At 40.1% G+C, this 22,903-nt stretch overlaps 2 protein-coding genes across 3 annotated transcripts in view; one reads left to right on the top strand and one right to left on the bottom strand.

Moving 5' to 3' along the window:
• Positions 1-3,158, top strand: part of ABCD3 (ATP binding cassette subfamily D member 3) — a 28,489-nt gene extending 25,331 nt beyond the window's left edge. For both annotated transcript variants that reach the window (XM_041483216.1, XM_041483215.1), the window contains exon 23: positions 124-3,158. In XM_041483216.1, coding sequence (XP_041339150.1) covers positions 124-201 — 78 coding nt within the window. In that variant the 3' untranslated portion in view covers positions 202-3,158. The remainder of the gene's footprint in view (positions 1-123) is intronic.
• A 7,878-nt stretch (positions 3,159-11,036) lies between these two features.
• F3 (coagulation factor III, tissue factor) lies at positions 11,037-18,309 on the bottom strand. The gene is made up of 6 exons (XM_041483388.1): positions 18,168-18,309; positions 17,145-17,259; positions 14,918-15,102; positions 14,341-14,522; positions 14,070-14,229; positions 11,037-12,983 (listed from the first exon to the last, which is right to left on the bottom strand). The coding sequence occupies exons 1-6, from the start codon at positions 18,232-18,234 to the stop codon at positions 12,835-12,837; spliced, it is 858 nt and encodes a 285-aa protein (XP_041339322.1). The 5' UTR covers positions 18,235-18,309; the 3' UTR covers positions 11,037-12,834.
• Positions 18,310-22,903: the final 4,594 nt, after the last annotated feature.

Here is a 22,903-nt window from a genome sequence, read left to right as displayed (position 1 = left end):
AATGTATATATATATTTAAAATATATGTTATATATTTAAAATATATATTTTAAATAATATTTTAAATATAATTTATGTTGGTCAATTACCAACTCTATAATAACATATGTTGGTTTTTTTCAGTACTATTTGCATATGGATGGCCGAGGAAACTATGAATTCAAGAAAATAACTGAAGACACAGTTGAATTTGGATCTTAAAGTCATGAACTGAACTGCTAGAGATTGATGATTACAGGAAATGTGTAGAATGTCAGACAATGTACCATAAAATTACTCAGCCTGTTAAGCATTTACTATTATGTAGGATATTGCTAATTGTGTATATGTTGGTGTAATTATTGATACGTACTAAGAATGTCCTTATTCTTGTGGTTTAAAAACCTGCCTAAATTAAATTGGGCTTAAATTAGTGTAACCTGATTCATCCTGGGATGCAAACCATTTGAAATCGGCTGATTTGACTTTTGTAGACCTTCTTTCCCTTCGGTGAAAAGCCCTGTTAAAATTAGGGTTGCTACCTCTCTTGTTCCTGCAAAGCAGTCTTGGATTTTTGCTCTGTTCTATGCATGTTTCAGAGAGATCTTACACGGTGCAGGACATTGTCCCATCTTCAGATCTGTGCCCTGTTCAATGAAAGCCTTTTCCTTGTCCAAGCCTTGTGATGTAGCCAACGTGCCCTTGCTGAAAAAGGATGAACTGAAACTAAAAGACAAACTAATTCCTTCTGGTGTTTTAAAAAAAATTAAGGTTGTTCTTTGCTGGGATTTGGATTTAACATGTCTGTCCATGCAGTTCTCTCTGCAGCTCGGCTCCCGCTCTCTCCCAGTTTAGCAAAAGCTTCATCCATCTTCCAGCCCAACTGTCCTTCTTTTTTGTCAGAGAAATCTTGTGGTAATGAAGATTTGAGTGGAGGTTGAGGGAGGAAAGGACTGAACCACAAGAAAAAACGGGAGGGAAAGAAACATGATGATCCTTGTATCAAAGAAGCTTGTGAATGTTTTTAGCTCTGAAGAAATTAATGACTCCCACAAGAAGGAACAGAGAAAAGAATGTGGGTCCAGTCATTCCTCAAATCAGTAGAGGTTATAATGGGCTCAAAAATGTTCGTCTGTGAAATAGCAGACAGTTGTCCTATGTTCGGTCCTGTAATACCGCAGTTACTTTTCCCAAGTTCCTCCTTTTCTCCCTCTTCAAAAAAATGTGATGATTTTATAGTTTTAGCTGCCCTTCATGTCTGAATTTGAAAGCAAGTGATAATGGTACCCTCTGTTTGGTCTGTTGAACTGTGAAGCCTGAAACAATGCTTTCATTCTTCATGTTTATTCTCTTCTTGTCATGATGTTTCTTGATTTCTGTTACAAATTATTTACTAGTGATTCTCTGTGTTTGGTAAGCATCTCCAGTCCTTGCTGGTTTTCTTGTTCCAGCTTCCAAATCCCCTCAAAGGAACCAAATTATTACAATGGTTTACTGTAGTTGTTTTTTCCATACAAAAATTACTGTTTGTTGTCATTTGACTTTGACAAGCATAAATGCAGCAAGGTGTTTTTTTGATCAGGGAATAGGAAGGTATAATTCAAACTGAATTGCTGTTTAGGCTTCAAAACAAAAAATTACAATACCTGTTGTACAGTGAAGGTCTAGTAGTTTTTTAGTGTTCCATGTAAGATATAATATAGGAATGCACTACATGAAGGCATGCATAAAATATGCAATACATCTGTACTTTGTGCATCTTTTATCAAGGGTTTAGATTTAAAAAAGCCCCTACTTTTTATAAAATGAATATGTACTTGGATGCACTGCTGTTTGTTAATTTTTACCCAGTTTAATTAGGAAATTTCTTTCATGTTGAAATTGCTACCTGTCAATATTTTTACTTTTATCATAGTTCTTGCCCCTACCTCTCAGTATTCTTTGAAAGTACTCAAATGCAAACAGCTATCCTGGTACAAGAATCTAGTGACCACAATAGAATCTGAGTTATTATGCATCAATGAAGATCATAAAAGCTTCTCTCTGAAGTACCGCATATTCCAGAGAATAAGGTACCAGAATAATTTTTGTGCTTATTTTACAGGAAGGCAGACAGGTGCCTGATTTCACTAATCTCTTGGTTCTGTTCATTCAGGTTCTCACATCAGCCATAACGTGGCAGGTAGCAGCATGCTGTGTGTGAGGTCGTAGTCTTTTTCAAAGTGTAACCATGGAAATAGGATGCCAGGTTGGTGTGGGATGGTTTTTTGGTTTGGGGGTTTTTTTGGTCTAAATTCTCAGCACAAATGCGACTTCTTCTCTTGGAAGGGATGTTTTAGTAGCCTTTTTAGAGAGACAAAGAAAACTGAGAAAGTTGCTATGATCTTTGTGATTCGGGAGGCTTTTGCAGTGGAGTAGTGAACTTGGGATACTTTAATGTGTTTTTAATGCTAACAAGTAAAACCATACACAGCACACTTACATTGCCCCCAGCAGCCAATCCCAATTGTACTTTACAATTGTACTGGATGTAACAGAATTTTGTGTAATCTTGTATTTGTTTTTAAAACTAATAACAAGCAAACAAAAAAATCCATCTCCAAAACCAAGGAGGAATAGGTTTGCCTTTAGGTGCAATGAAGACTGTTGAAAGTGAAGATGCTGGTGTCTCCTTAGGGCCAGGACTTGGTGTTTGGAAGGAAAGAAAAATATTGTTCTGTGCTTGATTGTAAGGGAGGCTTATAAAGAAAATACAAAAAATAATGATATTTTAGAATTATATTATTGAAAGGCCTTACATTAAAGTGTTTGAGATAGACTTGATCTAATGAGAGATTGTAAAAAAATCTAGTGAAAATGATCGAAGTCCCAGTTCTGTTGCAGAATTGCACTGTGATACTGTATTTTAGTTATGTTTCTTTAATAGCACAAGTTGGAAGTTCATGAAATGGAATTCTGGACTACCTTAATAGACAACATACTGATAAATACTTTGTCTCAAATTGCTGGTGCTTTGAAGATGGTACTGGAAATAGTCAGATGGCTGCATTTCAACGGTGGGAAACATTCCTGTGTGTAAATACTGTAAAGTGTTTTGGAGGGGGAAATGGCGCTATGTAAATGTAAGACATTAAGTGCCTCTGAAATAATAATAATAAAAAATCTAAAGTTAAAATATATCTAGGCTTTTCATGTTTCTTAATGATGTGATTAAGAATTCTGTAATAATACAGTAAATGCATATGCAACAAATGCCGAGTTGCTCAATGAGCCAATTGTCTTTGTGTTCAGCTTTGAAAATCTGCAGTGCTGTCTGAAGTTTGCCCTGGAATCAGCCAGGTGATGCCATCCGGTTCAGGCTTAACCAAGTGCATGAGCTCAGTTCTTGAGGACATGTTCTTAGAGCAATGGGATTATAGGTGCTTTAATCTGCTTTGGGTCTGCACTGAGATTGGCTCGATTGGCTGTAGCGTGGTGCTAATAACCTACGAGCCATTGACCTAAGAGCTGGACTCAATCCTTGGGGGTCCCAGCTCAGAACATTCTGTGATCCTGGCCTCTCTCCTTTGTCTCCTGCCCACCTCTTTTCCCTTTGTTGATTTTAGAAGGGCCTGAATAAGATTAACATAATATCGGTATGAATTCTTGTGAGTGCTGCTTAATCTTTGAGGATAATAAGTTAATCTTTTTCCACCTTTATTGTGTTTGTAATTTTCAGTTTTTTTCTTTTGTTGTGGTAGACATACCAGCTATCAGGATACTTGAAACACAGTAGTGTAAAAGTGCAGCCAAGATATGCTTGAATTGACTGATTTTTAAGTGATCAGTGTTTGCTAATGCTAACAAGTATGGATTTTTTCCTTTTCTTAACTGAAATTAGTTGTGCAGCAAGTGTATTGTAAAGCATTCTTAAAGGGTAGACCTCCCTTTGAAGGAAAATGTCTCAACCAAGAATGCAGTCTTACAAATCAAAGTGTTGTTCAATTAGGTTGATGAGTTAGAGGAGGAAAGAAAGGAATTTCTGTGTTGTGGAGGGGATGTTTAATACATAAATTTATTTTTTAGATACATTAAGGTAGAAGTTAAAAATCCAGTGTTAAAATTTGAATTTAACTGTTGTTGGTACCATGAGAAGTCCATAGAAACTTCCATGGTAATGATCATCTGAAATCCCACTGCAAAAAATAGTGGGGTGAAAAGGTTGCCTAGGTTTTATAGAGAAAATAAACCACAACTTTTATCTGTCAAGAAAATCAACAGTGTGCAAGTTGAAATTTCTGCTCACAAGGCTGCTGTTCAAAGCAGTTATTTCAATGTATAATCTCTCTGCTTCTTTATTAGGTGTACATAGCCAGGTGCTTTGTGCTAGTCTCTTTCCTGAGCATGGAAAGAGGTTTCTTGATTTTATTAATCAGGGACGTGCAGTTGTGTCAGGAAGAGGTAGGTTGGTTGGTTTTCCTTTCACATGTTATGGTTCAAAGCTCTTGCCAGTGGTCTGGACACAGTCAGGTTTTTGTTATGATGCCTGAAACTTCACTGGGAAGTTTAGAGTGGCTGTGCATATTACAGGTTCCTATGTTTGTTTATATGTTTTGGTGAAATCCATCCTGTCACGTGTCTTCAGAGGATGAAACTGGTTTTATTCAACCCAAACCATTCTATCATTCATCCTGAAACAGAGATATAGCCAAGTTAGGTTATTACGAAAGCAGCTTGTCTTTCATGTTAAAAACTTTAGAAAAAATGTTATCTTCACAGCCTTCTTTGAACTTCTGCATAATTTTCATTCCTTGAATTCAAAAGCAGAGTCAGGTGACAAGTAGCCTGGAACTTCACAGACAGAAGCTGTTTTAAGGGAGTAATTTGGAAAATATAGTAAATTCAGGGATTAAATAGGAATAATATGCCTAAGTAAATTCCTTGGGGATTGACTTGGAAAACTGAAGACATTTTGCCAGTAATCCTGCAATGAATGCTACAATGTAAGAATAATCATCCTGTTGGCATTTTAAAATTGGAGAGAAGGGAAACCTGGGCACTGTAGTTACGTGGAATATCTTTTATAAACCAGGCTTAATCACAATGTCTCTTAGACTGCTTAGAAGCCTCTCTCTTAGTGACCTTTGGCAAGTCTGAACCATAAAGATTGAACACAATTGCTTTTGCTGGTGAAACGCGCACATTTGTTGTAATGCCCAGCCCTGTTCCCTGCTCTGCTTGTCCACAAACCAACATCCTTCATTTTCCACCCATCCCTCAGTTTGGGAAACAAGTGGCATCTACACATGATGAACCAAAATAGAACAGAATTGGAAAAATGATGTCAATCCTGTCTAGACAAAAAAAAAAAAAAAGTGCTGAGACTGGTTTACTTGGGTAGAAATGGGGAACTCCACCTACGTGACTAAGCAAATTTTCTCCACTAAAGTGACTTAAGAGTTTGGACCAAATCAAAGCTAATTTTTTAAGGTTGATTATTGAAAGTTTGGGGGAGGCTGCTTTGAAAGACAATCCATGTGTGCAATTGAAGAGGCATTTTATGTAACCAAATATACCCTTAATCTCCTTATCCTGAGTGGTTTAGTGCAAGTAGGTCCTAAAAAACAATTGACTACTTTTAATCACTGTGAATCATGACAAGTGTAAAGGTGCTCCCCAAGATAAGCTAATATTTATTATTTTACTTAATTGTAGTATTTTAGTGCAGGAATGTGTTGGCACAAAAGCAGCAGCTAAACACAGCTGTGTCACAAGCAACTGATGGGGCAGATGTGGTAACACACTAAAAGATGAAGTATCTATAGAGGGGTTAACGTGTTGGGGAAAAATAATGGTTAGAAAGCAAAGCATGTGTGCTAGAGGCTTCTTAAAACTTGGATGCAATATTATATATTGCAACAAGACTTCCCTGAAGAGCAGGAACCGTGTGCAAAGACTTTTTGGATTATAGTAGGGAATTAAGGGCCAAGGTCAAATCTCAGCCCACCAATACTAACTAGATTGAGAAAAAAACCTTTCAATTTTTTTCAGTGATGAAAATAGTTGTGTTGGAACTTTTGTAAGGCTGTGTCTGACAGATAGTAGTAGTTCCTGCAGGCACCATGTATTTTGTTGTCTCCAGGTTGTTCTGTAGGGACTTGCTTGAGAGACAGGTACAGAAGAGCAGCCTCTCAGCTGGGACCTGTTTTGACTTCTTGTGCGTCTCACTGGCTGTGGAATGGAAAGTAATTTTTTTCAAAAGGTGTTTTTGGGATTGCTTTCTGAAGACAGGCTCAGCAGAACTCAAAGCACATATGGCCCAAAATAGCCCTGGTTTCAAGCACAGCTGCCTTCCAGCTATTCCTACCCGTGCCCTTCTTTCCCTTGCCGCTGGAATAGCATGTTATCACAGTTCCAAACATAGTTTGTACTTCAGCATAATTCACAGGGCTTCTACAGCTCAATTTATGGAATGTGCAGCAGGAGTAAAACATTTTCCAGTACTTCTAGAAGACTACAGTTCTTTCTGTAAGGTACTTAGTCCATTCCTCTGAGAGTTAAAAGGGCAGTAAGAGGACTCTTGTTTTCTGTTTGAAGGATACTGAGGAAAGAAAGTCTGGTAAGAAGCTTAACAGTCTGCATGAAAATCTGATTCTGAGCTATTCCTGAGTTTGTGAGACTAAAGAAGTTTGTCAGAAGGGGGTATGGTTTTGTGCAGGCTTCAACACCAACATGCAAACAATAGGTAAGTACTGATGGATTGTTGACTGGGCCTTGTGTCCAGCAATGTTTGAATATTGGACAGCACAGGGTATGTTGCAGTCCAAGATTCCTGGAGAAGCTGTCAGAGATGAAGCACTGAACAGGACATGGGAGTTGTTCATGAGAAGAGAGCTGTTCCTGCCCTTAGTATCATACCTTACTGAGCTGTTCAGTCTCTCTGTTCCTTTTCATTATTAGAAAAGAGAGTAATTAATTTCTTGTGCCCTTTTCCTCCAGATTTTGGTGAAATCTGGATTCAAACTGGATCTCAGTGTGTTAGTCATTTAGAAACATTTGGATTGTTAATGTGCTGATTATGCCCTTTTTTACCGCTTGGTGTCACCTTTTCTAGGCTGACGAAGCACAGAAGCAGATTGCAGAATTCCTGCAGTGCAGATGGCTTACGGTAGAAGCGGTGCGTGCAGGGATGGCTCCCATGGATGGCTGGGGGGAGGGAGGAGCGGTGTGACTGTCCCACCGCAGTGACTCCTGCAGCACTGACACACGGCTGTGGTGGCACCCTCCGTGCTCTCTGGGAGCAAGTGATCATGTAAGAATCAAGTGGGAAGCTGGGAAATCAGCTGAGTATTATCTCTGTGGAGATGTACATATTTCGGTGAATGGATGGTAAAGTATGAAGGCCACAGAGGGAAAACTTTTTTTGCTAATCAAGGATGCACTCTTAAAAAAAAAATCAACTAAAACCCATATTTTTCCCTGGAATAATGAGTGCTTCCTATTGGAGTAGGTTTTAAAATCTCACTTGTCACTCTAGCTCTTCTAGTACACTAGCTGTTTAATTGAGTCGTGTAATTACTGAATAACTAATTTAAAAATTACCGTGTGATCTCACTGGGAAAATATTTCTCTGTTGAAAGGAAGGTGAGTTTAATTAAGTCTCTTTTAATGAACTATTTTTTGGAATTTAACAATGTCAGTAGTTTGCTACTTAAATATTTCTTAAAGTAATAATGTAGAAAACTTGAAAATAAAAGTAGAAGAAAATGCTGGAACTGTAAAGATTCTTTAAGTTCATGTGAATAACTTCATTGCTGTTTTAAACAAGACACTAAAAAAATGACACTTTAATTAGGTGTTGTAAGGTACTTGGAGCAATGCTAGTGAATGTTCTGAAAGTTACTCTCTCAATAATACTGACCAAGGGGATCTGTAGGAGGTAAAAAAATAATGCTTCCATGCTATTAATATGTTTTTGATTGTGATTAAGGAATATGGTTTTATTCAGATTATATTTTGATTAAATATAATCTGAATAAATCCATACACAATCCAATCCATTCCAATCCATACCCAATCCAATCCTACCTACCTGTCTGAAGAAATAAGGCAGTAGGTTCATCTCTCATGAAAAATATGTAATGGGAATGAGTAGGGGATGGAGGAGAGGAAGGGAAACATCGACAAAGGAGCCAGGGGAAGTCAGGAGCAAAAGCATTTCAAGCTCCTTACAGGAGCCAGTGACACAAATGTCACTTTTGACAAGATGAGAAACAGGCACAACCTCTGCAATTGGGCATCTGGGACAGCCTGGCTCTGAAACCCTGGAGGCAGTCAAGGTGGCTGCACGTTTATAACCAGGTACTGGCAGATTTTTCTGGAAGAAACCACCCCTGGAGGGAAATCTTGCTGTGAACTTGGCTAATTCAGCTACAGTTAGAAGATGAGGAGTTACAGGAAAAGATGTTCTTTCTGGGTCCTTTGGGGGAATGCTGCAAGAGGCTCCGTGGGTTGAATGAGAGCCTGTGCCAGAAGAAGCAGAAGGATCTCATGGTGGGAAGGTTTCTCATTATATGTTGTAAGGAAGAGATCTGCAGTGCATCTTTATGTCCTGAGCTTTGCTAAAAGTTCTGCTGTAGAGCCCTGGAGGGCACACACCATCAAATAAAGGAAGGGCAGCTCTTTGTGGCAGTTTGTCTTTGTAAGGGACAGACTGGGCGTAGTCTGTCAGTGAGCATATGCCATGGTGAGTAACACCACACCTAAGGGTTGTGGAAAGATTTCCAGCTGACCAGTTCCTGCTTCTGTCCTGTCCAGCAAGTTGTTCTTTTCCTGTCATTCTCAAACATGCACACCAGGACAAACATATAGTATAGAAAGCATGGTTAGTTGTGTGTGGATAAATTCTGTGTAATTAGAAGATTATTCAGTTGTCTCTAGGGTCTGATAATGTGTATTACAAGGTTCTGAAACTGTGGCAATCACTAGTAACCTGCAAAATAATCAGCTTTGCAAAACTGAACCGGCAGGGTAATCTATCACAGCTGTTTATTCTCACTTCATGCCGAAAACTCTTTGTCCTGAGTTGCCACATAACTAGTGATCCAAATTAAGCTCATAATCATGTTCTTATCATTACATGCCTCTCAGCAGAAGCCTTCTCACACTGGAAAGCTGAGTCTGCTAGAAATAGTTAAGCTGTTTGCTGCCATATTCATCATACATTTATGAAGTCCTCTACAGTTGTTCATTTTAAGTAATGACAGTAATTTTGTCTGTGTTGCTGTTAGGGCTGACAGAAAAGTAGTAGAACAGCATCAGCCTTTATTTGCTTGTGTGAAGAAGAATGTGATTTTAAAGCAGGCTTGTTAGTGTGCAGTGTTACACATCCACTTGTACAAGGAGAGGACACAAATACTGTGTGAGGGAACTATACAAATGTATTTATCCTCTTGAAATAGTCAGATACCTTTTTCAGATGATGGAGCTAAGTGGAACAGGGGAATAGGGAGCATCAATAGGAACATGCTTGCTTTCAGAAACCTGCTTAGAAGAGGAATTAGGGAACTTAGATGCATAGAAAAGCCTTCCCTTTCTCATCTGCATTCTCTGTGTGTCTGGCTTCATCTTAAATCCATACAGGGCTGAAGTGGCCACATGTGTGGGCCTAGTCTTTCTTCCCAGCGACAACACCTTTATTGGTATAACAACTTCTGCCCAACCCAATATCTGAGAAAGTCTCTGCATAAATCATTTTGCCTGGGTTCAGCCCAAGGAATAGAACTTAACAGAAGTTTCCAATTAAGAAGCCCCTTTCTCAACTGTCTCCACAAACAGAAAACGCCCTCTTTGAAATAGGATCTGTGAGCCCCGTGACTCTGGTTACTCAGCATTGTTGGATGATAACATACTGCAGCTAGGAAACAGAAGTGCTTCAGGCTTCCAGAACTTGTGCAGTCAGGGGTCTCTCTTTTGCCATTTAAGGCACTTGTTTGCATTTCTGTGGGTGTCTCTTCTCCCCTCCTTCCCTCCCCCCATATTCAGAACAAACCCAGAATCTCTTTAAGTAATGAAGTATGATTTATAGCATCATTCTGTGTAGTTTATGACAAGCAACTGCATGGTCTAATTTAATAAATGCTATGCTGTAATTACAGGCTTTCCTTTTCCTATTAGCTCTTCCTTTTTCTGAGTCTGGCACTGAATGAAGCTGAGGATGCAGAGTGCTTCAGGGAAGGGAAGTAATGATGACAACTTTGGAATGTTTTTAAATTGACTCCCACGAGCTCTCATGTTTTTGATTGCTGTTGTAAGATTCCTTCTCCATACAAGGCTTATGCATCAGCAGAAAATGCATTAAGCATTTATTGCTCAACACGAAAACAGGGTTTTTGGGGGGGAATTCTGGTGTTTTTCATCCCTCTGTAAAAAGAAGAATTAAAGACCCAAGAAATCCCCCCATAAACCACACTTACACATTTCCAGGAGTTTTAACCTATACACAGATGGTAGCTATAGCACAGCAGGGATGAAAAATAAAAATACAATTCTGTACAAATTGTTCGATTGGGATATTAATTTTGTAAGATATTTCCTTCTCATGAATACAATGGGTATTTTTTTTAAGGCATGTATAAAGTGTTGAGATCCACAGCCAGTTAGTTCCAACTACAGGGTGATTTTTTCTATTCTCTTGAGTTTTTGTGTTTGTGTATGCTGATCACCATCATTAGCAATTCTCATCTCTGGGGCAGGCCCCATAAGGCCTTGAATGAACATCAGTAGCACTAGTAGAGGCAGCACTGTGGGAATGGAAGGCGAAGCTGTGAATGCAAACCCTGACTAATTCTCATGTAAGTGGACAGCAGAAATGTGACTTAGGACTCTTCAAAACCTCCAATCTGTGAACTGTGGTTTCTCCTAGTTTTATCCTTGCAGATGCCCTGGTAGTTTGCTTTATACATTTGTTTGATTGTGGCAGCTTGCCTACACTGCTGTCCCAAATAAGTTTCCTAAATGTATATTTAATTTAGTTCTGGAATGAATACTGCACATTGTTTTGAAAAGGAAAAAAAGACTTATGTTTCCAGTCACCTTTATTTCACTAGAAAAGTATAAATTACCATCATAAATACAGATAACACCAGTATAAAAATTAATTCTCATTTATAAAATAAATACTAAAAGTCAAAGCAATAGGTATCTCCAAATCCCATCACCAAGATGATTTGAAACTACACCACAGAAACCATTATTCAACTGTTAATTAAAAATGATGTTCAAAATGCAGTAAACTGCTACCTATTCAGTGCTTGCTGAAGTGAGTTATTACTGACTCAAAGACTGCAAAGTATTTGTTCTAACACTTAGTTGGAACTATCAGACTCCTCTGTCTATATAACTCTAGGTGTAGTGTAACTGGATATACTTTCCAGATAAAGAGCAGGTACCTGCTTCAATAGTGTTTCTTACAAGCTGCCAGTGCAGTAGTTTCAGTTTGTTTACCTTTGTCAGCATCCAAAGATAAACAGACCAAGTTCATTTTATCCAAGAAGTGCAAAAATAATAGTAGGAATTTTGTCACATCTGAACTAACAGATTATTTCACCAGTTAATATTGTTAAAAGGCAGATAAATACAGGGTTTGTTTCATAGAAACAGAAAAATATTCCTTTTAGTTAGGTAAAGGACACCTATTTTTCAAAAGTAGTGTTTTTTCCCCTCACAAGTACCGTATATCTTCTGGCTCAATAAGGCTGTACTGATCAAGTTAAAAGTACCTCTAGTTCAGAATCCTGTTTAACAGGACAATAGAAGGGGCTTGGGAACAGTCTAGGAAAAATCTGTCTGCAAAGAGACCTTGGCAACTGAGAGACGAGCAATCACCAGCCATGGGAAATTCTACCAGGCAAAGTGCTGGGCTCGGCACCTGGCACGGGGCAGCCCTGGATGTACAGACAGACTGGGGAATGGGAGACTGGACAGCAGAAAGGGGCCACCAGGGCCTGGGGGACCGGGTCAAGGGAAAGCTGAACGTGAGCCAGCAGTGCCCTGGCAGCCAGGAGCGACATCCCTGTCCTGGGGACATCAGGGACAGCATCACGGCCAGGCAAGGGAGGGGATTGTCCCGTTCTGCCCTGAGCTGGGACAGCCTCACCTCGAGTGCTGGGGGCAGTTCTGGGTGCCGCAACACAAAAAAGACATGGAGCTGTTAGAGAGGTCCAAAGGAGGGTAACAAGGACGGTCAAAGCTCCAGAAGGGAAGCTGTGTGAGGAGTGGCTGAGGTCACTTGGTCTGTTCAGCCTGGAGAAAAGGGAGACACTTCAATAACCTCGCCAAAGGAAGCAGAGGGGCAGGTGCCAATCTCTTCACTCTTGTGACCAGTGACAGCACTCAAAAAACCAGTATGAAGCTGAGTAAGGGAAGGTTTTGGTTGGGTATCAGGGAAAAGATTTTCACCCAGAGGGTGTTTGGGCACTGGAACAGGCTCCCCAGGGAAGTGGTCACAGCAGCAGCCTGGCAGAAGTCAAGAAGTTGTTTGACAACACTGTCAGGCACACGTGGGGATGGTGCTGTGCTGGGCCAGGACTTGGAGTCGATGATCCTGATGGGTCCCTTCCAACTCAGCACATTCTATAATTCTATGATTGTAACAGATCACCACAATGTTCTTCCAGCCTCTGGCCACTAATGACACAGGGTTTCCTGATATCTGGATTTTTCGTCTGTACTGTCTACTGGATTTTTTAATCCACATAAAGTTTGGGCTTCAGAATTCCTGTTTCAGAGAGCCTAAGGCTCCACTCAATTACCCAATTTTGTTGTTGGGGTTTTTTCTGCTTTGGCTCTGCCACTAGTGTCTGCAATACTTTTTCCTTAGACACTATTAAGCAGCTCCTTTTCTCTCACAGCTCTTGCTTTCTTCGCTTTCTTGCGTTTACACAGAACCACTGGAAGGACAATGGCAAGAGTGATGACTGCTACTGCTATCACTGCTAAGATGATAAAGACTTCTGTTCCATATTCTGTAGGGGAAAAAAAATTCCAAGATTCAGTTATCAGAACCCACAATGTCACAGTGCTACAAACTCTTTCACTGAATGAAAAAATGCTTTCTATATGTTAATCTCACAGAAGTGGAGTCACCACTTCAGTGTGAACTGAATACATTTGAACTGAAGTAAAGTTTTATTCTGCCTGGTTCACTCTAGGTTTTAATCTAGTTTAGTTAGTGCGTTAAAGTACCATGCTAACACCATAAGAATAAGTCAAACCATTCCCTCTGCCTGTACATTATTTCTGTCCAAGTGAAAATCTATTCTAGGTTACAAGCTAGAAAACTCCCAGAGAAGATTTTTCTATTTAAATTTTAATGGAATTGCATTTTATCACTTTTGTGGTAAATTCTCTGGATAAGAAAGCTAATTTGAGTTCATTTGCCATTTTAGAAGAGTTTTTCTAGAGTGCAAATATTCTTACTCGGGGAGAAGAAAGATACAGTACAGCAATGTGATATTATTTAAGTAATATTGACGACTGTATATTGAAGAAAGTGTTATCCAAATGGTTAGTCTGATATGGCTGAGTGATTCACCTACACTTGCTAACTTATTCACCAGTAAAGAAGTCTATCTGCCAACCTCTGACCTTGGAACAGGAAAGGAAGTCTTATTCTCATTATCTGCTTTTGGCATAACTAAAGGTCAGCTCATGCTACAAGTAAATGGATATGCAGGTTTCCAGCACTTCTATGTTTTACAGCTAATCCTTCAAGCACTTACTATGGCACCTGCCATCCTCGGAAGGATCCAAGGAAATCAACTGGAAATAAAAATGAAGCTGAAGGCTGGTGATGACATCTGGAACCTCAGACACCAGTCATCAACTCAGATATTTTAACCAAAACAGTTGGGCAAAACCCTAAAACCAGCTCCAACTAATTAAAGATGGTGGACTCTTACTTAAAGAGAGTTCTTCCCATGAATTTCTATTTTCCAACTGTGTATTCTAACTTACACAGTAAATAGTTTATTTCATTGCAGGCACCAGAATTTAAAGATGTGCGTTTTTTGTCAGAATATTGAAGATTGAATGACAAACCTGATACTTACCATCTAAGATATTTTTTCCTACACTGGTACAGAGCACCATGCTTTCTTGGCCACTACGATTTTCTCTGCGAGAGGGAATGATTCCCTGGACATAGAAGCAATAGTTCTTTCCACTGTCAACGCTTACTTCAAAATTATGGCTTTTTGTTGTTGCATCTTTCTGCAAAGGAAAAAAATATTTCAAGTGTCAATTCTGAAGATAGCACAGAAATTGTGTAACTATACAGAATGTAACAATAATTACAGAACAAAAACTAGATTTAGACCTTACCTTTCCAGAACTTTGATCTTTCCAGTAAGAGAGTTTGTATTCCAGGTCATGCTGGAAAATGTCTTGAATACTCAGAAAGCTTCCATTAGGAAATATGTATGGTGTAAGTGGATCTTTGAACACAACGTTCAGTTTGGAACCTTTTTGTGAATAATCCTTTATCTCTGGTTTTCCAATAACAGCTAAACAAAGATTTTTAGAATTAAAAACCAGACATTACCATTTATATATGACGTGCTCTTCTTCCTTCTGCCCTCCATTACCTTCCTTTCTCAAATCTATTACAAGTTTACAAAACCAGTGAAGGCCTAGATTGTAAACAAGTACCCTCACCTAGTACATATTAACTAAATGGTCTACTCAGTGCAGTGAGAAAAAAATGGCAACTAAAGTCTTTCACCCTCCCCTACAACAGGGAAAGCTTTATGCCTGAATATCTTGTTTTCTGATAACAGCAGGGTTACTGTAAGAATCTACAGAAAAAAACCCTTTAAGTTCAATCTAAACCTTATTTAAATCAACAGAAGTAATCTTGAAAATAAATTTATAGTAATATTTAATTGGCAATCCTACTTACTCTGGCTATAAGGTGTAAATTTTTCAGAGACTGCAAAAGGTGGCTCTTCAAAGTTATCCATCTCCGCAGGCTTTACAGACAGTATGTGTGCTGTATAGGTCTCCTTTACATTCCTGAGCACATCAGTAACATCACACTCCGTTTCTGATGTCAGTATGCATTTTCTCTTCACGTCAGATGTCTGTCTGAAAAGAGCAAGAAAGAAGTGTCAACACTTTTGAACCAGACATACATGTATTATGTATTTAGATATGTTAAAAAATATTTTCCCCCTGAAACTGTATAGATTTCCCTTATCCTGTAGAACAGCCTTGCAGGCTAAAAGGAGAAGAGAAAACCTCAAAAGCCATTATCCTGTATTGCTGTATTTCACAATTCAAAGCAAAATTAAGTAAATCAAGTATGATCGATATTAATTAGAGAAATGTGCTATGGGACACATATATGAATTTCAAAAATCAATCTTCTACATGAACTGAATAGAAACCATAACTAGTTCTGATTTTGCATTTTTCTGCAGTTACAGAACGTATTTTAAAGAAATATAAGATGCATAAATCACTTTGAAGGTGTTATCCTTGATGCATTTGAAAACTATTGCCTTAAGAAATATCAGTTGTTATAGGAAGGTCTATTGACACTGATTTTTTAATGTGACAATAATGTTTCCATGTAGATGTAATTTGGTTTTGGGTCTATGCAGAAGCCACTAAGAACCAGACAGTAGCAGCAAATTTTAATGCAGAATTACAATTTTAAAACATTGACAAAAGGCATGAACCATGCACTTCTCTTGATTTTTGAATGATAGCAAGCAGGTCCACTTATTTGCGAAATAGCAATGAGACTGAAAAATATTAATTTCTCATTTTACTTCCTCACAAGAAGGAACGAAAAAAACAGATTAGATATTACTCTTTCAGTTCTTTTCCCTCTTTTTCCTGGTGAATTAAGGAGAACAAAAATTGTGTGATCTCAGCAGGAAGAGTGAATGCTGACTGTTTGAATATTAACAAAGTGTTTTTTTTCTCAAAGTAGATCAAGTTTCATTTTTTAGAGTCAGCTGAACTCCCTTCTCACTTCATCAGATTTCTTTTGTCACAGATCAGTGAGGGACAGTGCCACAAGAAATACACTGGAAAGGGATAGAGGTTTGACCTTTTTGATGAAACAAATGTACTCTGTAACTATACATACACAAGAAAGCGAACATTTAATCCCACTTCCTCCATAACAGCAACTTCAGTTAAAAGAGATGCCTCTTCTGCAGAACTACACCTGATTCTATACCGAATCTTGGGCAAACAGATTTTAGGTTTTTGCAAGCAAAATTCTGGAAAAAAACTCCAGATTCAAAAATTTCATAAAATTTGTTCTGCTAAGTGCGTGCTTTTAAGTCCATTAATCTAATCACACCTAAAGAATGAAAAAGAACACTAAGCCATTACACTGGTATTTCACTTGTTAGTCATGACAGAACACTCATTTTTATACCACTTTTAGAGACAGCAGAGACTACAGTACCACTTTTTCATTAGTATGTAGGAAGTTTGATGACATGTTTTCCCTTTAGGGCATGTTTAATAATGCTCTGTGTATTAAAATGGGAGCTAAAACCAGCACAGATTCATTACTGAACTTCATGGAAAGTTTTGTGCAGTTCTGAAAGAGGCATTAGGCACTTCACATAAGCTGGCTACGTTTTATGTTCACAATATTTTACAGCTTACATAAAACATGGTATCTTGACAGAGGTAGATGAACAAAGGTAATTTTTAGTATTACCCAGCAAGACAAAATTATTAATTACTGTGATTCACCAATTAGAATAAAATGCAGACTCATTTATTAGACACCTCCCAAGACTGAAGACACAAGTCCAGACACCTTGAAAGACCTAAAAAGGTGAAATTCTGTCTAATACATGGTATGTAAGGTTGAATATCAACTCCTTCAAAGTATCCTGGCTGGCTCTCTCAAGCAGCACCAAAACCCAGAACTAAAATACTGATCTAAAGCTCATCTTTCCAGTTCTGAAGTAGGCAAAACCAGAAGTCCAAACCAGATATTTTTATAGTTGGACACTAATGAGTATTAACACCTGGGCTGGCAGTTTTCCTAAATCCTGTTACATTCACTTTCAGAAATATTCAAACATGTTCTTTTAATTTTCTTTTCATTTTCTTAAATTGCTGTTAATGAACATATCATGGTGTTATCTACTTACCCATGTATTTCTACAGTATAGAAGTAGCCTGATGGTTTTGGTTGCCACTGTAGTATAGTTTTAAAATTGATTGAAGACCAAGTTATGTTGACCGCTGTTGGTAGTTCTTTATAGCCTTTAAATACAGAAAAGAGAGCCATCAGTTGTGTTATAATTTCTGTTTCCCTGCAGTCATTGTTGACTTAAATTAAGCAGTTGCCATTAATTGCAACTTGGAAACGTTTTCTTGGAGAAAAAGGCTCAGTCCTGCCCATAGGAAAAGACTGCTCATCTTACTAAAGGAATGTGTCCTGGCAAAAGTGAAGAATGAGAAGAAAATTATTTTCTGTCTTGTAACTCTGAAACTGATTAGTTAATTTGGAGCTCTGTTTAATGCTTCATTTATCCAAGACCTATGCAGAAGATACAAAAGCTTGAACATGCACGAGAACGTTCAAGCACTGAACAAATGAGGCATAGCTCAAAATCATCTCTAGCTGTATCTGCTGTAGAAAGCGTTAGCTCCTGGATTCCCATTTACATATTTTGGAAAGATAAAGTCTCTTTAAAAATCAGTGGTTACCCTACACACCTACATTATCTGCGAGAGGCCACCCCGGGATGAGTTCGTGTCCCCCTCAAGCACATTTCTGGCCAGCCACAGCCGCTTCGGGGAAATGCCTAGGACGAAGCCGGAGGGGAAAAACCCTCGCAACCCTGTAACCTCTGGAAACCCCTCGACAAGTTCGGAGCTGGGAACAAGGGGAGGAAATCTTGCGACTTCACTGCAACTGCCCACCCCCGAGGCCGTCCCCGCTCCCAGCAGTGAGGAACCCGCAGCGGCGACCAGCCCTCGGCGGCCGGGCGGCGGAGCGCTGCTGCGGGGTCGGTCCGGAGCGAGGGGCCAGCGTCCCTGTCCCCTGCCCGCCGGCGCGGGTCGGCTCTCCTCGGACTCCCTGAGGGACACCCCTGCCTGGGGCTGCGAGGGACCGATCCCCGGCACCATCCCTCCCATCCCGCCCCGTCCCGCGGGCCGTCACTCACCGGCGGCCAGGTGGCACAGCAGCGCGCTGAGCAGCAGCGCCTGTGGCGGGGCGGCGGCACGCAGCATCCTGGGCGCCGTGAGGGAGCTGCGGAGGCCGGCCGCGCCGGCATATATGGAGCGGGGCAGCGCAGAGGCGGAACCGACGCCTCGCCCGGGGCCGCCCAGCGGGGGCGAGGGGACGGAGCGCGGCGGAAGCGCTCGGTACCGCCGGGTTGAGCAAGCACAGCGGGGGATCTTCGAGGAAAAGGAGGGGAGGGGCGCTGAGGGACGGACGTGTCCCGCGGGCTCCAGCCCCGCCACCGCATCCCCCGGCGCGGGCCGAGCTGGACCTGAGGGCACACCTGGACATACCTGCGGTCCGTGTCCCTCTGCCTGTTTGGTGTCATCAGGCCCTTGTACCACCCCTCCCTTCTCCTCTTGGAATACTGGTGAAATTGGACGCCACTGGATAGCCAGCTTCATCCTCTGCAAACCTTTAGCTGGCTGGCGAGGGGCACCCACGCTCGGAAGCGGCTGCTCTGTGGGGCAGCTGGTCATGCAGAGGGATATTGGGTCAATTAACTTTGATCCCGTACATTCTGAAGGGCTAAATATGTGAGTCCTTCCCTCTGCACGCAGGACATTGGACACAACTGCTCAGCTAGATCACATCCTCTGTCCCCTCACACCGTGCGTGGCAGACCCTGGCAGGGCTCATCGGTCACACCAGACAGAAAGTAAGTTTCAGGTGTTCAGGGCTTAGTACCTCATCTCTCCTCTAAAGCAGGGGCTGTTTACCCTTTTCCTGTGAGGTTACATTGGAAAGGTATGCCATTTTCAGAGGAGCAGGGAATTTCTGACAGAAGGTGTTCCGAATCTCGGCCTTTGCTGAGGCTCAGCTCCTGGGCTGTGCGCGGCGGTCGCGGTGTCCCCTGCGGCCTTTCCCCGGGCGGGGGCTGCGGCTCTGTGTAACACTCAAGCTCTAGAGGGAGCTGTGCTCGAAGGAGCTCAGGATTCTGCCGCAGGAAGGTGGGAAACAGACCATGCAGTAGAACCTGTGTCATAATTCAGGGGGACATATACATTTACAGCCTTAGACTGACTTCTTTTTTTTTTTTTTTGATGCTGACTTGGTACCATGTACGTGGAACATGTAGGTAAGAGAAGAACACTAATGGAGAGGTTGAATATTTCATTACCTTTAATTTTCATGATTGACACATACTTGTCTGCAAGCAACCAGTTCTCTTTTATAATGCAAAATAAATGCATATGAAACAAATTACAATATCCTTTCAACCAGCGTCTGCATCAGAATTCATATAATTCTAAGGCAAACCTAAACCTTTGATTTTTAAGTTATTGGCATACCTTCATTAAAATCCAGCCATACACCTTCTCATTTTCCTGCTTTGTTTTTGATCAAATTTCAGCACTGTCTGTATGTAGCTGTATGCCAACATTACGTGAGCCAGAACTATTGCCTGCTTTTAACTTGGTGTAGAATACATATCTGGTGGTGTTTCTAGCTTTTCAGGATGGTGAATTATAAGATCACAGTCGATTTTCAAAGGACTTTAAAAAGAGAAACAGTACACATATGTTTAAAGAAAGAGATGCTTATATGAAAATTTAAAATCACCTTTAGGTTTTAATTCCACTTAATTTCATGTAGTTCAGTCACAGAAGATGGAAAGTGGGTCAGTGGTGGTTTCCAGTTTTTATGCAGGTAATCTGGTGATCCCCTTCTCCTGCCTATACCTTCTTAATCTCATCTCTTCTGTCAAGAGCTCCCACATGTGAGAGAGGTGAGGAACCATCCAGGCCTTGTCCAGACTAACCAGTGTGACCACTGCTAGGTATTTCAGTGTTCACTAACACTAAGCTCTTAGATGTTCTCCTTGCTGCAACATGAGAGAAGGAGGACACCAGTTTGTCAGAGCTGATCAGGTTGGCATGGCAAGGGAGACGGAAAAGTGAGAAGCACTGATGTAGGAGCTGCTGCTGCTATCTCTGCTCTTCTTTCTCTTCTTTGGCCAAGAGCAGATTTGACCACAGAATGAGAATTGCTCAGCGCTGCTTGGCTCCAGGCACCCACCAGCGTGGGGGAGGAGAAGAACATCACACAGCCTGACATGGGCTGAAGCTTCTGAAGTCTGCTCAGCAGCCAGTGACTTCACTGTGACATTCTGGTCACATTTCCTGCCCACTTTATGGTATTTCAACAGCTCATTTAACACAGAAAAATTGTGCCTTTTTTCAAACATATGTTGCTACATGCAGGCGAGCCTTCTGCTGACGTAGAGCTCTGGCAATTTGTCTAGAAACTTTGTATTTGGCTCCCAGACTGGAATGCCAAATGTAGGCATTGTCTCTGTACATGTCTCTAACCCATTTAGTCATCCTGTGCTCGTTTAGAATCAGCTGAGAAAAAAACTCGTTCCTAAGGTGAATTGCATATTTTCTAGTATAGGCATCTAAAGGAAGTCAAATGAATCTATTTCAGTGTTGAAATAAATGGAACATTTCTATTGATGGAGATGAAGATCCTGCGGGGACTGTTTAGAATATATGGGAGACATGCAAGAGTGCAAGCCTGGCTGCACAATTTAAACGACCTCTTCTACTCTGTGACATCTTCAGTCTGGTGAACTGGGTGGAATCACGGTTATTACCCACTTGGAGGGTTTACTAGAATGCAAGCAGGTTCTACAGATTTTCTTTCCATGATATCTATGCTAGGGAGCCATTATGGGATTATGGGAAAAGTGAGGAGGAAATCAAACCTAAATCCATGAAACTCCATTCTTTTTTAAAGAGGTGAATGTATTACTTTTTATTGTATGACCAAGCCTCTAAACTGGTTGGTTTAGAGAGAGATACAAATAATTCTTTGCTTAGCAAAGCAACTGCCACCTCATGTTTTCTGTACAGTCATATATAATTATTGAAGTGGACTGCCTCAGGTGACATCGGTGACAGATTGGTTTCTTTACGCGCGTGGTTTTGCAAGACTGTAAGTAAAATTTGGTAATAGTTATTAGCGTTTTGAAATTTTGTAGTGTTATAAAACGTTCATCACTCCGTGCTAACATCAAAGTCAGCAATATCATCATATCTGATAGTGTAAAATTTACTTGTGTGAGCAGGATTTGAAATCAGTGAGAACTTTTTCCAAAATGAAATTGTTCCTGATATTGATCTTAAATTTAAATTTGCTTAATTTGTCTTAGTGACCCATATGAATGGGTAAATAATGTAATTATGCAATTAATTATATTTCATTAGAAACCCCAGAAGTTTAAGTAACAACCTGTAATTTGGTACCTGCTTCCATAAATATCTTAACATTTCTCTTGCAGACCTGCTTTATCAAATACTGTGTTATAAATGCATACACAAACTCACAAATACCACTGAGAAACAGTATTTGTAATTAAGAGGTATTGTATAATGTTGCAAAATTAGTTACTAAGTTCTCTTTTTGATGCACAGAAACTCAATTAGTATAATCTCCCTTTGGTGAGCAAAGTCATTGAACCAGTGTAATGGAGTCAAGAATCAACTTTTATACCTAAAAGTAGCCGTGTTTATGCCTGAAATCTTCACACCAATGAAAGTCCCAGTATCATTAATCCCTTGTGAATCCCTGATTTCCTTATTATCTAAACTATTAGAAATTATTCTGTGATTCTATAGCTACCTTGTGATTTTATAAAATCACATGTAGCTTAACAGAAAACAGTAAAGTTTCGCTGGGATAGAACTAGTTAGAAATTTAAATCCAGTTCTGACATTAATGAATCTTCCTTTCACTTGTTGAAAAAAAGTAATGAATTAACAAAATTGATAGAAGAATTGAATTAGCAAAAGATATTTCTTACAGGGGAATCACAGATACAATATGAATTTCTTGCTGACAGTAGAAATAGTGAAGTGAATATTTGTATGTTTTTCTGATATTCTGCTTTCAAAATTTGTGTTTTTACCACGTTGGCCATACACACACCTCCTTATCATATGGATATGTTAGAAAGACACACTAGCACAGGAGCAAATGTCCTGGGAGTCTTTGGGTCAGGATGGGCTCTGTGTGGAAGTGATGCCTGCTTGGGAGGCAGGACAGGCAGCCCAGGGAGGGAGGCTTTGACCCTTTTCCACTCTGAAACTTGTCAACATTGCTTTGGTGTTAGCTCCAAATTCCTGTTTCTCACTCACAGAATGACGTGTGATGCATTTATTACCCTTTTCAAAATGTTGTCTTGCAGCACTATTTCATGAAAAAGAATTCGACCAACATATTTAGTGCATTTTATTTCTGTGATCTTCAGCGATGCCTTGGGGTAAATAAGATCATGTAAATGAAAATTTAAACCATGCTTTGGTTGATTTGGTGCATGGAGAATTTCTGAAAGCAAGTGGCTACAGCAATAGCACAGCTGTGCTGTGAGGAGTGCCAGGGTCCTGGAAACAGCTGGGTTTGTTTACTAGTGACTTCTCCTGCTAGAGGACAAGCAATTACAACAGTAGTAATAAATGTCACTGGAGCACAACAGAAACTATGGAGATAGAGACACTGAATTGTATTGGTTCCTTCCATGCCCAGAGGCTTTAGTTTAGCCAAACCAAAGTGTTACAAGATGGAATCTGTTGTTTGACACCGTGATGCAGTCTGTCTTCCCTTTATTCCAGGTGTTCTGTCCCAACTGTGAAGTATCCTCTTGGGGTATTTAGCTTAGCCTGTTATATCTTAATG

Source organism: Pyrgilauda ruficollis, unplaced genomic scaffold (genome assembly GCF_017590135.1).
Source record: "Pyrgilauda ruficollis isolate IOZ18807 unplaced genomic scaffold, ASM1759013v1 scaffold6, whole genome shotgun sequence".
Classification (NCBI taxonomy): Eukaryota; Metazoa; Chordata; class Aves; order Passeriformes; family Passeridae; genus Pyrgilauda; species Pyrgilauda ruficollis.
This window is presented reverse-complemented; position numbering and strand designations above follow the sequence as displayed.

Excerpts from the sequence above, each read along its gene's own strand:
- F3 (XM_041483388.1), bottom strand. The coding sequence starts at position 18,234 with ATGCTGCGTGCCGCCGCCCCGCCACAGGCGCTGCTGCTCAGCGCGCTG. Across the intron at positions 14,523-14,917 it reads ATTTACACCTTATAGCCAGA|CTGTTATTGGAAAACCAGAG; the intron begins GTAAGTAGGATT and ends ATCTTTGTTTAG. Across the intron at positions 14,230-14,340 it reads AAGATCAAAGTTCTGGAAAG|AAAGATGCAACAACAAAAAG; the intron begins GTAAGGTCTAAA and ends TTTCCTTTGCAG.